General features: G+C 41.2%; 3 protein-coding genes across 10 annotated transcripts; all 3 read right to left on the bottom strand.

The window, feature by feature from the left end:
• Positions 1-850: 850 nt before the first annotated feature.
• gucd1 (guanylyl cyclase domain containing 1) lies at positions 851-5,083 on the bottom strand. The gene is made up of 6 exons (XM_026187252.2): positions 4,477-5,083; positions 4,312-4,393; positions 3,964-4,129; positions 3,774-3,865; positions 3,441-3,682; positions 851-1,991 (listed from the first exon to the last, which is right to left on the bottom strand). The coding sequence occupies exons 1-6, from the start codon at positions 4,481-4,483 to the stop codon at positions 1,900-1,902; spliced, it is 681 nt and encodes a 226-aa protein (XP_026043037.2). The 5' UTR covers positions 4,484-5,083; the 3' UTR covers positions 851-1,899.
• Positions 5,084-5,230: 147 nt separating this feature from the next.
• Positions 5,231-14,137, bottom strand: p2rx4b (purinergic receptor P2X, ligand-gated ion channel, 4b). 7 transcript variants are annotated; one of them, XM_026187247.2, is made up of 14 exons: positions 13,847-14,137; positions 10,426-10,465; positions 10,143-10,279; positions 8,807-8,954; positions 8,616-8,687; positions 7,912-7,984; positions 7,727-7,823; positions 7,563-7,643; positions 7,313-7,454; positions 6,345-6,481; positions 6,162-6,255; positions 6,004-6,069; positions 5,818-5,922; positions 5,231-5,720 (listed from the first exon to the last, which is right to left on the bottom strand). In XM_026187247.2, exons 3-14 carry the CDS (start codon positions 10,169-10,171, stop codon positions 5,688-5,690), a joined length of 1,077 nt encoding a protein of 358 aa, XP_026043032.1. In that variant the 5' UTR covers positions 10,172-10,279; positions 10,426-10,465; positions 13,847-14,137; the 3' UTR covers positions 5,231-5,687. The 7 variants fall into 7 exon arrangements, with proteins under 7 accessions (XP_026043032.1, XP_080143655.1, XP_080143656.1 ...); XM_080287529.1 differs by having other exon boundaries at positions 10,143-10,181; XM_080287530.1 differs by having other exon boundaries at positions 9,990-10,279; positions 13,847-14,133.
• zbtb26 (zinc finger and BTB domain containing 26) lies at positions 10,599-13,836 on the bottom strand. Of its 2 annotated transcripts, none has more exons than XM_080287528.1 (2): positions 13,739-13,836; positions 10,599-12,564 (listed from the first exon to the last, which is right to left on the bottom strand). In XM_080287528.1, exon 2 carries the CDS (start codon positions 12,539-12,541, stop codon positions 11,219-11,221), a length of 1,323 nt encoding a protein of 440 aa, XP_080143654.1. In that variant the 5' UTR covers positions 12,542-12,564; positions 13,739-13,836; the 3' UTR covers positions 10,599-11,218. The 2 variants fall into 2 exon arrangements, with proteins under 2 accessions (XP_080143654.1, XP_080143653.1); XM_080287527.1 differs by lacking the exon at positions 13,739-13,836 and adding an exon at positions 12,728-13,717.
• Positions 14,138-14,921: the final 784 nt, after the last annotated feature.

Below are 14,921 nucleotides of genomic sequence, written 5' to 3'. Positions count from 1 at the left end.
AGTACTTTTTAATGGTTTAGAAAAAGTGGTTCCCTGTTTCAAACAACTGATTCTTATAATTTCATTCAGAATGAACACATAAATCTTCTTAAGGAAGTTATCTGGGTGAGAAGTAGGCCTGAGATGGAAAATCACAGTAGACATAATTTATGGGGTTTATGGGTTATGCACATTTTCACTTCCATATTTTTGCCATTGTACTCTACTGGAACCACCAGTAGTATTTAATGGCTTAAAACAATACTTTTTTTAAATCTAATACTGGGTCTCAATTCAGTTCGTCCTCTGAAAGAAATTGTTTGTTTCAATCCTCCTACTGACATCATACAAAGCAAAAGAGAAGTGACTGGAAATGGAGTGTTTAGACCAGTCTAGTTCAACTAGACATGCTAACATCCTTATTTGAATACAATAAACATTCCTTTGAGATTTTGGTTCACATCGATTCAGTAGCCTCAGTTGTTGTGAATCTCCAGTTCCACCACATCAAACAGGTGCTGTACTAGATTTAGGTCTGGTGATTGTGGAAATGATCGGAATAAAGCAAACTGATGCTCAAGAAACCTGCTTGAGATGATCTGAGCTTTGTGAGCTGGCGTGTTATCTTGTTGGAAGCAGCTATCTGAAGATGGGTACACTGTGGTCACAGATGCCTGACCGTACTCATTTTTCTGTTTAGGTGCGGAGACGACGCTGGAGTGCAGGCAACAGCAAATCTTTTTAATTCCCTTTTAAACAGTGTCCCAACTACACAGCACTTGATGTTGTTTATATAAGATTTGACCTATAACATGAGGTTTAAGGTATGAGTTCACTATTAAACCTATATAAAGCAGACGAAAACAACAAGGCTGTTCAAATGTTTTAATCACAACATATAATAAAAGCGCTATCTATACTGAATAAAAAAATAAAACTTGTGGTTTTCATCCAGAAGCACAACCAGACAGGACCCACTTTTCCTTGATTCGGAAAAGCAATATAATTTAAATAACATAATCGTGTCTGGTATGAAAGTGTAGTGCAAAAACATGTAAGTTAAAAATAAAACTCCGTGACAATGAGGAAATGACCTCGTCTTCATTTACAAACCAAAATGACTTATCCTAGTCCTAACGCATCCATGTATCCAGCACATTCCCCAAAGGCACAGGACACATGCGGAGCTGCTTTTCCAGTGAAGCAATTGAATCCGGTGAAGTCACGTTTCATCACGTCCGAGCTGAGTGTCCATGAGTTCCATACATCTATGGAGTATTGCATTGAACTTGCTTCATCATTTGAGTCACAATTTAGAGCATTAATTACCTGATACTCTCGTGACTTGCTTCCTGTATTTCCCTGTTTACAGAATCGTCTGATTAAAATGCGGTGAGTCGGGAGGATTTTTAAAAGGCAGGTAGAGGCGAGGCTGGAGGGGGGGCGGATGAGCAGCTTCACATTAACACTGAGCAGAACAAAGAAATGAACACTCCAAGTATTATCAACATCGGCCCTGAATTATGTGCACACAATTTCCTGGTAAATTCTACTCTTGCTCATGTTTCCCGCAGTTCTGCCACAGTTGTGCAAGTCTGTACACTCAGTGTGAGATTCCAGTACAACTGCAGTCAGTAAAAACGTCCACATTGACAATAAGATGAATCTGAAATATCTGTTCATCACAAAAACAGAAATAAAAGGATCCATCCTGGATTCCTAATTCTTCCCAGGGTGAATCATTCAAAGGTTAAGTAGTGTTGGCATATACAGTACATGTATATATGTGAGCAGGCTTTTTGGCACCGGAGGAAAAAAGCCTGCAAAAGGGGGATCTGTGACAGCAGACAGGAGGAGGTGTCATTAGACTGGGGATCTGCAGCATTTTGATATTCCTATAATGACAAAAATCCAAATCCATCAACTCTCTTTAAACACGAACAGGATATCCTCGTCTGTCCCATAGCTGCGTCGAGCTTCCTCAAAGTTATTGACGCTGGTGCAGCACACCCCTAAAAATACACACACACAGATCTGTCAGCTCCAAGTTAAATAAATAAAAACACATTTATAAATAAGCTGCTCAAAAAGTGCACTCTGGGTCTGCCTCCTACTGTTAGCTCTATAGATGGCAATGTTCATGGACTGCTATAAAACTCGCTGGTGCCCATACAGTAAATACCACCAGCCATGGTGTTTATACATAATGTCTCAACACCTGCTGGATTACCATGAAATTTGATCCACACCCTCGTGGCTCCCTCTGGATTCATTAGAATTACTTCGGATTAGTGCTGGGTCTGAATATATTATGTTGTCTATGCTGAAGCAATACGAGAGTGGACCTTAAGTAAGTGTTCACCTTTCTCATGCACGACTCCATTCATATGAAACAACAAATAAGCCTCTGATCAACAGAGGCTTGCTTATGGAAAAAAACAATGACTTGTGAAACATGAACCATTTCTAACTCCAGAAACTGCACAAATGCACCACTGAACATCAAGCCAGGCAGCATAAACTTGTGCTACCAGCTTGAATTGACTCTGTCACTACTAAGGAGGAGAAAGAAAAGAGAGCACAGCTGCCCCGCAAATAAAGTCCGCCGTTTAGAGGTTTATCTGTTTTAAACATAGCTTTTTTTCTGCATTTCTGTCATTCACAATGTGAGGGGTTCAGCTCATGCGGTGACATGGAACCAAGCAAGGTTTGTTAATGTTAATGGAAACATTGACGTTCACGAATCACACGATGACTGAAAACAGCTGCAACAAAAAGTGGCATTACACCAAACCCGAAAGCAGAGCAGCTGCTGTTTAAGGGTCGACTCTATCGCTGTGTGCCAAAATTTAAGCTTTCTTAGTCTAAGCCTAACAGTAGGTTTTATTTAAATTGTATCATATATATTTTATTTCTGAGGATTCCTTAAAAAGAACAGCTCACAGAACTCAAATTAAGAGAATTTTGCTTTAGTGCCATTCATCCATCCATCTATTTTCTTCTGCTTTCAAATTGGTCTCTTGACCATCTGCAACAGGGCAAAGTATACAGTAAACAGGTGGGGACCTTCTTGCTGTGAGGCAACAGCAGGATGATGGCCATCCTGATAATTCCAGTGTGACATGAAGACTTTTGGAGATACCGGCCTTTGAGATTTTTTTCTTTTTAAGTGAATGGAATCAGGCAGCAGTTACTTGTGGTGCTCAAAACACCAGTGAGCACATTTTGTGCACCCAGTATGGATTTGTGTGGAATATTAAACTCTAGTTCAATCTAGCAGATCACCTGCAAACCTTGAGCCATCCACTTCTCTGGCAGCTTTTCTACAATAACTTCCACACAACGAGCAGTGTCATGACAGGTAAGGCTAAGAAGGAGGATTCACATTTACTAAGACGGTCTCTTAAACAGATTAATTTTACTTACAGTTATGGTAGAAGTAGAAATACAAGTATACTCACGGTCAGAATACGCTGGGTTATTGTAGAAGATGGAGCCAGTGGTTCTGTTGAAGCCACACATAACCACAAAGTGACCCTGATAGTCCGGCTTCCTGCAGAAACACTTCTGACCCACGGGCATGAAGCAGCAGTATTTGACAGGCTGGGAGCACAGTTCACATGTCAACACCACAGCATTGACCAGCACTATGGCAACGTGGCCCTGCTCCAGATGAGACTGGATTTCCTGAACTGACACAGAACTGTGAGAAGGCACACACAACTGAGGTCATATATTTATTTTAAGGTACTGAAAAAAGTAGGCGGGTAAATTAACATCAACAGGAAGCTCACCATTTCTTCACCACCACACCTTTGCTCTCCGCTTTAAGGAAGAGCTCATTCACTCTGTTTTCTTCAGTATCAAAATGCTTCTTGTAAAAGGACTGTAAACAACAACAAAACATCATCAAGACACAATCATAGGTAACTATCAAAATGTTCAAAACTGGTTAGAATTACACTGTTAGTTTGGACTACGTACCTGGTTTTTAAAGCCCTTATCTACACCCAGAGTCTGTGTACAAAAGCAGTGTTTGATTCCTAGATGGCACATGAGGTAGGCCAGGTCGATAGTCCACACACTTTCTGTCAGCTTCAGATCCCAGCACGCCCTCTGAAACTCATCATCGCTGACAGGGTGGAGGTACCTACACATTCAGACAACCAGAGTGTGAATCCCTCACACAATGCCAAGGCACCTTTGATTTGCAATTCAGAAAAGAGCCTGCTGACAGGCAGTACAGTAAGCACTGCAGTCTGTATGGCAGCTACAGTACATAGTGTAACAAAAACATGACTTCTGAAGGTAAAAACCTTGATGTGCTCTTACTTGAGGACCATCCTGGAGCAGGCTAAGCCACAGTCCCAGTGGTACAGCTGCCGGATAACAGGAACGTCCAGCAGGACATCATCTGAGTAAACCGAGGAGTTACTTTCACATTTCAACAAAACAAATACTAGCGCTGTCACAAGACTGCTTCACTGTTTCACTCACCTGTCATTCTGCTGGTTTCTTTCTCCCACAGACCGCCCGGTAACTAACTCAGTACCAGCTGGTCAGTCTTGTTTGCAGCACTGAGGGCGAGGCTGGGTGCCCTCATCGATGCTAACTAGTTAAAAAAAACTAGCTCCCCGACTACAAGCGTCCAGGCTAGCACTATTTATCGCTCTGTTGCTGATAAAACGCGAACAGCTCTGTGACTCACGCCGCTGCGAGGCGCACACACATAGCTAACAAGAAAAACAGTAACAAAAACTCATTTTCAGGACGGTTTTTCGTGCCGATGCCTCGAAACGAGACGCTCCTCTGCTCTATTCCGTGTTTACTCGCGTACTGAGACGCTTCTTGTGTTTGCTTGCGTTATGCTGCCACCATGTGGTGTGGAGGAGACTTTAACGCTTCTTATGAGAACTGTATCCACGCGCTTTTACTACTACATATTTGAACCATAGATTTGAACTATTAGTAGGCAAACTTTACTAAAGTATTTCAGGACTAATCCTACTATTCACAAACATTTTAAACGGACGATGTTTTTTTTTATGTATACTACTCACTATAAGTCATGTGACTAGAAGAATAGGGGGACAGGAAATTCAAGTGTTTGTCTGTTGTGTCTTCAAGTGTTAAAAAATGTATTAGTGGCAAAAGGAAAAAACAATTGGCTCATAAAATACACCATGCTCCGCAATCATTATTGCACATATGAATGATGATGATTCCAGGTCCTAATACATTATACAAATAATCTGTAACGATACTTCCATTTATTTTCACATAACTACATGTTTTTGACTCAATTGAATACTGAAATACAATTACCTGGTAACTGATAATACATTATTTTAGGTGAAACTACTCAAAAGTGCAAATAATAAGCTGCACTAATAATAAAATAAGCTGTAAAAGAACATATTAATGATCAGTAATTAGTAGCCCAGAACTGTATTTTATTCTGAAACCTTTCATTCTCCATCTTTGCTGCTGGTATTATAATTATATTTTGAAGATTACACATTTATACTTTTACTAGTGAGTGTTTTGTAGATGCTACTTAAATAAAAGCCAGAGTTCTTCCTCCATCATTGTTTATCCTCCTTCTTTCTATTATCACATTTTAATGGTTTTAGTGAAATATTCAAATGATGTTTTAACGTCTCGTTTCATGAGGGTTCCAATTTCTCTGTAGAAAAATGTTGTTCCTGCTACTGGGTTCCATAGGTGGTCCCCATTGACACCTGTGTTACAAAAAAAACACAAACAAACAGACCAACATTTAAGATCTTAGTCAGTACTAAAGATCATCAGTGAAAGTGAAGGAGAAAAGTCAGTTACCGATGCACTGTCTGCATCTTCAGTGAGATGTGTTGTTTTGTGTCTGCTGTAAAGATCTCGTTTCCTTGAGCAAGTCACCAAAAACCAGTCAGCAACCACGGGCACCTGAACGAAAATAGTCAAAACATTTAAAATTTGGTGTTTCATCACTTATACGGATGCTAGTCTGAACATTTCTCTTCTCACCAAACTGAGGAATGACAAGGCTGCACCCAGGTTCACTATGGTTGGAACGATGGAAAATCTTCCTGCCTGTAAGAACCCCAAACTACCATAAGACTAAAGTAAAAACACGGACCGTTCTTGATAAAATCATTGCTGTTTCAAGATTAGTCAGGCCTCACAGTTCCAAATACAATGACGTCGAAGCGGATCCCGTAAGCTTTGATTAACGTTCTGGTTTCCTCTCCATCTGCTGCCTTGTAGTATTTAGCAAATCTAAAAGACAGAAGTTTTAGCAGTTCTTTATTCAGCCTTATACATTCATCAGTACCTGTCTGTTTAAAAAAAAAAAAAAAGTTTTTCACCTAAAGTTGTAACCAGGGGCCACATTGTTGACAGGATGTTTGTTGTCCAGCCTCCGGAAGCTGTATTTAGGTAAACACTCCCCTGCCCACCAGTCCAAATCACAGCTCCAGTCAATAAGAATACCAAGGACACCCCCCTGTAAAACAAATCACTCAGTTCAGGATTATTCAGTTAGCACCTTTAAATTTAGGTTAGATCTGTACTGATGTAATTAAACACAACAATTAAAATATAATAGTCACTACAAAAAGTAGTGTTTGGACAAAAAACAATAACAAAGAATGGTATAAAACTAGTACACGCCTATGCCACAGTATTTTAATGACTGCTTGTGCTTTTGGCCATGAAACTGAAATAGTAAAATGTGTTTTATTGTAGGAGCATAAATGCAAAAAAAAAAAAAAAAGCTTCAATGGCCATTGCTAGGCAACCATGATCATAATATATATAGATAAGAACCTGTAAGGACCTAAAATTTGGTTGAAAACACCAACTACAATTGAAAACAGAGTAAGACAATAATTATTAAGTTCAAATATGGCAATACTGAATGAAATGTTAACTTATACCCGCTTTTCAGAGTTTAAAGAGACAACCATGTAAAACAATGTATCCTACAATGAAGGTGAAACAGCTACATAGTGCTCAACCACACTTAATGGAAAGCCAAAAAATGGCTTTAAGAGTTCAGCATTTCCAGCTGTTCTCAGCTCCCATGGTAGACTTTAATCGCAGCACAGAGCAGAGAAGCTAGAAAGGTTTTTGCCTTGTGATATGGAGCGACCACAGAGAACATAAAAATGCATACATTACACTAACTGTGGGAGTGACTATCAGACGGGAGCCAGGGAACCTGAGGGCTGTACTGGCTCACATCCTGCTTATGAGACATATATACTGGAGGAAGACCATACAGGAACTTGAACAATGAATTCCAGTACAGAAAGACAACGATCATTCGATTCACCTTCACAGCCATGTCTTGAAAATCCTCCCCAGCCTCTGAGACAATATGCTTGAGTCTGAATATGGGACAGTGTGGGTCTGTGAGACGGCTGAATTCACACCTCTTCAGGTATGAGGAGTTCACATGAGGCAGTATGTTTCTTCTGGAGGAAGGAGGACAAGGCTCCGGTTTAATGGGGAAAACTGTGACTCTGTATGTTTGCTTAAGCATCTACAGATCTCCCTCTTACATTCAAATGCAGTTCACCGACCTGTGAAAGTTGAACTTTGGGTACGTGATGCTGTTTTTGATCAACACGGTGAAGTTTTCTGCTGCAACCAGCAGCGCATGCCTGCAGGACATGAAACAACACATCAAGCCTCCACAGTCCTGGAACTAGTAACAAATATTCTAACATGGTAAATATATTCTTACTCAGGCAGCTTAGTGTCTATTTCAAGTGGGCACCATGAGAGCACTTCACAGGTCCGTGCAGTGGTGGAGTAGTTCTCACACAGTCCCGTCTGTATACCTGGGTGGAAAATAAATTTCACGCTGAGTTTTTGCTGCATGAGGCCACAAATATTAAAGGGGCTGTATCATCAGGGAGGAAGGCCTACCGTTGCCCCGGGGATCACTGCGTCCCTCGACACAGTTGCAGTCATCCACACAAGTAGTTGATGGGCTTGGAAGCTGCAGGAAAAATCTCCAGTGTTAATGTGTATATTTGAAGGTGAAGTTAAAAATCCTAAATAAATTTCACAAACATTTTTAAGCAATAATATGCAAAACAATTAAATAAATAAATACATTTTTAAATGCTGGATGTAGAAAATATGACACAAACAGATTAATTACATTTTTAAATTAATTAAAAATCTTTGTCAGAAGCTCCCAATTTTAAAAAATTATCTAGGCTTTAAAGGGTTAATGCAAACATTAAAAAGTATTTAATACTTAACCCTTTAAAGCCTGAAGTTTCTTGAGTCTTCTAACAATTTTTAATTAGATAAGTATCCATTTGGCTATATGAGTTATGATTTGTGCCATATTTCCTGCATCAGGTATTTTTGTGCAATTTACTTGCCGTGGGGGGAAAACTCACAGAAAATATGATACACTTGACTTTAAAAGGGTTTATAATCATATTTATGATTTCCCCCAACTGAAAAACAATGTAGTAATAGAAAAAAATAAGCTGTTAATACAGGACAATCACCATGTACTTGGCACTCTAATGGTCTTCATCAATGGTTGTGCGAGTTTGGCAAGACATGGCCGACCCTTGGCTCTGGTTATCTGTTTTGTAACAGCAGTGACTCACCTCGGGACAATGTGACTGCACTTGTTTTGGGGTCACAACCATATTCGTCAGCACAAAGAATGAATGATCACTCTGTCAGAAAGTAGAGCAGGGAAAAAGTTTCCAGGGAATGAAAAAAGCCAAAACCTGTTATGCTGTTCTCCCCCCTCACATATAAAATGACAGAAATCCTAAAATGCACGTTGCAGTACCTGAGGAGGGATAATGTAATCAGCCACATCCCAAAAACGAGGCTCCGTGTCAGATGTGTTGGTGAAAGCGAAACCTTTCACTTTCGTGGTGACGGTGCTGATGACAGTATCTGTATCCTGGTAGGCCTTCTGCACCACACACACATACCTACAGCAGGTTTGCAGAAATGTCTGAGTTTAACTGTGCAAGCAAAAACATCATTTCATAATCCACATATTACCACATCCCCAACCAATCAATCCCCTCCTCTGATTTTATTGGGTACTTACCCAACCACATACATCACCACCAAGAATTGGGTGAACCTGAACACAAATCCTACACCTAAGCTGGGAATAACCAGCGTTTTTGGTGTTTCGTAGTCAAAAGCATAGTGCAGGAATCTCTTGCAGCAGCCTGCTGACTTGCTCATGGCTACACCACGAACCAATGAAGATATGTGAAACAATGACGACTTGACAAAGCCGTCCTTATTCAAATTCATTATATTCAAATCACATTTACTGCTTGGCAAATACAATTTTAAGCATAGTGTTTTTACACTAATTCCAGTTTAGACAACTTACATACTGTCATGGTAAACTTATTTTATGCTGACATTAGACTGTTGGACATGTTTAAGTACATTGCTGTAAATACGATTATTTAACTACTTGTATTGGGTTATTTGATGTAGAAAGCCAAAACAAATATTGGGTCAAAACACAACGCTCCAGCATAGGGCTGCCTCGAGTGCAATAACAGCCAGCCTTGGCTCAAGAAAACAGAAGGATTTATTCCTGCCACCTTTCTACTTCTGAAGAATAAATGTTGGGCCAACATCTAAGTAATATAAATACACATATACAAAGGCAGTAACTATAAGTAACTACACTGGAGAAAATATCAGTCCTGCTAAAGGTTTGCAAGCCTACCTAGTCTTGGGTACAGTAGGCCTATTCATTTTAACTGTATATTATTTTATTCTTTCAAAGGTAATGCTATCCACCCATCCATTCTCTTCCACTTATCCTTGTCAGGGTCACGGTGGGTGGGGATGGGGTTTGGGGGGGTGGGTGGAGCCTATCCCAGCTGTCTTAATGAGAGAAGCAGGGTGAACCCTTGACAGGTCGCCAGTGGTTAATTTAACACATTTTCATAAATGTCACTCGTAACTGTATAAACACATCTCCCTTTTCTCACCCTCAACAGGTTGTGGAGAATGGCTGCCCATCCACGAGCCTGGTTCTGTCAGGAGAAGAAGTTTTCCTTCCCACTGTTGCCAATTGCTTGCTTATAAAGGGTCAGCTTATGATTGGGGACTTCTCTCAGATGTTGTGGGGTCTTTCACCTTACCGTGCACCTTCACCTTTATGACGAATCATGTGGACCCATCTGTTAAATAAACCAGTTCCAAAGTGAGCAAGACGTGGCTGCAAACGAGGTCTAACAGGTTCTTACTGTCATCTCTGCTGTTCAACATCGGATACACACTGAAAGCATAGAATTAGACATAATATTTGACTTCATTTTGTGAAGCGGTGCGAAACCTCTCTTTAAAAGAGTACAGCATCTTCTTTCAAAATGTGGAAATACTGAAAGTGCAGGAAACACAGAACCCTTTGTTGAAACAACTCACCAGAAATTTCCATGCCACTTTCAGATACTGCCAACTCGATCTGATTAAAAATTGTAAAAACAAGCACACACTGAGAACGGCATTGGAGCATTACTACAGACTGGACACTAACATGGGAATTTTCTGTTGTGCGTGAACGATGAAGCAATGAGTAACGGTAAGAAAACAAAAGCAACAGTTAAGAATATTTCTTTATTCGTAACTCACATTGACTTCCATGAACACAGGACAGATACAATGTCACTTTGGTCCAATAGTACCTCAGATATAAATTCTATTAAAAAAAGAAGACCCCTTAGGCTAACAGACACTTTGGCCACCAAGACAAAATGACATAGCTTGCCTTACGTAAAATAATTTTGCATCTCCACTCTTTCAAGTTTCTCCTAAGTCCACGTTGCCATAGTCATACAGTTTAAAAAGTAATCATACAGCAGATTGTGTACATAAACAACATAAAAATGGATACTGTTCATTGTGCAGTTCTTTAAAGGACAGGGTAGACACAAAGACATGGCAATGCATTAATAAAACTAATGATGTTCAAACATTATGATGCGTTTCAGTGTTTTTCAATTTTCAAGTATGAGATGAAGGCATCTACACTGTATTGTACAAAAGAAAGACAAATAGTCCACAGTAATGAAGCTACAGTGATGTGCCGATCAGAAAAACTTTGTTCATGTTTGTATCCTTTAGGTAACCCATCATCCATGTCAGTGAACGTCTCACTCACGTGGCCGCCTTTGTTACTGTGTTCTCAAACAGCACAGCCAGTAAGTCCAAAGTGATCTCATATTCGTCCGAATTCAAAGTCCACCCCGCCGTCGTGCAGGCTGCCTTCATTTGCATTATCGAAGCTGTTCTTCCCGTGGATTTGTTTGAGGTGCTTGCGGAGAACTGGCTTGTGAGCAAACACCATGTCACAGTAGTTACAGCGATGTGGCTTATCTCCGCTGTGCAGATTTAGATGATCCAACAACGAGCACTTCTGGGTGAAAGTCTTACCGCAGATCTTACACTGGAAGGGTTTGATGCCGGCGTGAACGCGCATGTGCCGGTGCAGGTTGCCCTTTTGCGTGAAGGTCTTGCCGCACAGCAGGCACATGAAGAGCTTGTGCATCTTGAGGTGGTTGGCGTAGTTCTCGAGTTGGCGGAAGACTCGGGCGCACTTGGGGCACTGGTGGTACCACTGGAGAGGCTTGTCGTAGTTCCTCTGGTGTCCGATGTGTTTCTCTGCAGGTGGAGATGAAGGAGGAGGGCTAAGTGGGTATCCCGTCACGCCAGGCGGAACCGCCATCTCACTGCTGCGGCTGTCAACGGTGGAATTAATGAGCGAGTGCTGGGGCTCAGGGGAGTGGAGCTCTGCAGGAGGGTTGGTGGAGAAGTGACCGGTGATGGAGTTCTCTGCAACATCAGACACAGACTCCACCTTTACTATAGTGATGTCACTCTCCACTATGCCTTGCCTTGGACGCCTGGTCAAGATCTGGACAGGGCTTTTGGGCTGTATAATCACATCATCATCTTCGCTTTCATCATCGTTATTATCCTGCTCCACCTGCTCCACTACCTCTTCCTCCTCCTCCTCCTCTTCCTCCTCCTCCTCCTGATGGACAGTCTGCACCTGAGAGCGCTCTTGTTCTATCTTTGCCTGGGAGGATAAACTCTCCTCCCTCTTCTCCCTCCGCATTTTTACATCCACTTCCAGCTGGCGTGAAGCCTGTGGTTTGATGAACTTGCTGAGGGCCTGAGTGCACTGCTCTACAATGTGGCCCATCTGGAGGAAGCTGGCCACTGTCAGGTAATGCACCAGCTCCAGCTCAGGAAACTCCAGCTGGCCAGTGTAGCAGGACAGCAGCAGCTGTCGGCCAACTTCTGCCTCCTGGATCATAGAGATCTGGACCTCCCTGGAGTCCTGCTGAAGGATGAACTGGTCCCTTAAGAAAGAGGAGCCAGCAGCAAACACCACTTTGTGACCAGGGACCTCCAGCTGGTTGATGCGAACAGTAACATCGCAGAAGCGCCTCTGGTGTCTCAGAAGGTTCATCTTCTGTAGCATGGAGTCTCCAAATGTGGCGAAGCGGAACTGCAGAATCACTTGGTTCTGGGCCATAGTGAACCAGGGGACCACAGCAGCTGTAGTAGACCAACATGAAAATACAAAGACTGAATATCTCTCCTAGGAATAGGCTACTATAAATTTTGCGAATCAAGTCTAGTTCTAAGGCAGGGGTGGGGGACTCCAAGCCTCAAGGGCCAGTGTCCTGCAGGTTTTAGATATCACCCTGGGTCAACACACCTGAATAAAATGATTAGTTCATTTCCAGGCCTCTGGAGAACTTCAAGACATGTTGAGGAGGTAATTCAGCCATTTAAATCAGCTGTGTTGGATGAAGGAAACATCTAAATCCTTCAGGACGCTGGCCCTTGAGGCCTGGAGTTCCCCCACCCTTGTTCTAAGGTCACGCACTATCTGGACACCGATTAAAATTTTTAACTTTAGGTGGCAGGTGGTTTTACCTGGATGTAAACATTTTAAAGATTTTGTTTAAAAAAAATTAAAAAATAAAATAAAATACACAGACACATGCATATATATATATGTGTGTGTGTGTGTGTATGTACCCGCCCACTATATCGTTTATATAGTTAACGTCACCTGTGTCAATTACAGCCATACTAATTATAACCACAACAATCAACCTTGCGTGTGCTGCCTGGAGAGCGCGAGGCCAGACTCGATTCACAAACCGGTCAATTTAATAATTACAAGGCTATCGCTTTCAAAAGTTTCTTAGTTAGCGGTTATCTTTCAATGTCCTATTAAAAATGACTGTCCACGCTTTAATTCGGCGTTGACCAGTGTGACATAAGACAACAAAAAATGCTAATTTAAATCGGCTGCTACTATAACTGCTTTTCACGGCGGTAACATCATTGACGAGCAATATTTAAATTAAATATGAAAGTGTTGAATAGCCATTACAGCCTTACTCAGAAACGCATTAAAAGGAAATGTGGGTGTATTAATGATACAATATTGCCAGAATGTACCGATAAACAAGACAATATGAAATTATCGGTCTGTTTTAAGCGAACACTGCAACTTGACTATCGTTGTCTGAGTATATTAGCGTAGCGCCCAGCTAACGCAAGGTTAAAGTCTGGCCTTTATTTAGAGTAAACCTGAGTAAACCCCCCCAAAAAATACATTAATCTGGTATAACACGTCCATGGCTAACGTTAGCTGTACTGTTGCTAAATGGCATCAATCACACAGCTCTATGTGTCCCCTCGGCCTACTCCTTACTGTTCAGCCAGCCGCCCAGGCTGTCCTATAACATGCTTCACTGTTGCTTTATAACGAGCTCTAAAACGGCACTTTCACTTTTTCCTCGCAGTACTGAGTGTTGCGTACCTGCTTAAGCCCTTGTAAACAAACTGGTTTGTGATGCTGTAGGTGAGACGTTGGCCTGTCTGGGGGATATGAGGGAGCTGCTCCGGATGCAAAACACCTTTAAAGGCCCAGTACACACATCTCTCGGCTTGTCTCTGGAAACGCGTTCCACATTCAAATATGCCCCATAATACTGTTTAGTGGTATTATTCCAGCCCCATCGTTAATACGCCATCTTTTTCTCCTTTCGAGATCATATAATTGGTGTGGACAGATTTTTTAGCTTCCAGGCTCCATCAGATCTATCAGGTTCAGTCTCTGCTGAAGGTCCCAAGAGTAACCTTTGTAAAATAACGTAATATTTCAGTATTTCTTGTGGCAGCAGCATTTTTTTTAGGTCTCTGACAGATAATCGATTATTATCATAATTTAGTGGTTTGCAGGTGAATGATTTCAAGTGCTCACAGCCATAGAATAAGCTCAAGGTGGGAAGGTGATCTGAAAGGTTATACACTTCTTTTGCAAGTCTAGACTAAAGCGAGCTGGTAGTTGAATCTTGAATTGAAATCTATGGAAGAATTTTGACAGATTTGACTTGTGATCCTATACACACAAAGACCACTATGTCAAACCAGTGATTTATGGACCCCTGTCAAATGACTTGGGAAGCAATATGTGTCTATGACAGTTATAATGTATGATACGTCATAACTCTTTAGTGATCAATAATGACATGCACAAAAAAATATGGACTAGGATGATGAATAGGATTTTTGAGATAGAAATGGACTATGGGATCATTCATAATGGTGTAGTCCAAAAAGTAAACTTTTTAGACAAAAAGTTTCATAAATGGTAGTTTTGTTTTGGTTGATTTTTGATTGTATATGCCTTATATTCTAATATTTTTATTTGTGATCCTCATATTTGACTGTCCTGCAGCAACATCTGGAAGAGCCCTCCTCTCCAAGTCTAACAGATACATTGTCTGTGTCAACCACCAGCATTCAGAGCAGTGACACAAGCGATGCTGGATGTCAAATGGTTCAGCCTCTATTGGACAGCATACATGCAAGAAATGTAGATACATACATAT

The sequence above is a fragment of the Astatotilapia calliptera genome, chromosome 12 (assembly GCF_964374335.1).
Source record: "Astatotilapia calliptera chromosome 12, fAstCal68.1, whole genome shotgun sequence".
In the NCBI taxonomy this organism is placed as follows: Eukaryota; Metazoa; Chordata; class Actinopteri; order Cichliformes; family Cichlidae; genus Astatotilapia; species Astatotilapia calliptera.
Note: the sequence above shows the minus strand (reverse complement) of the source record. Positions and strands in the feature narration are given on the sequence as shown.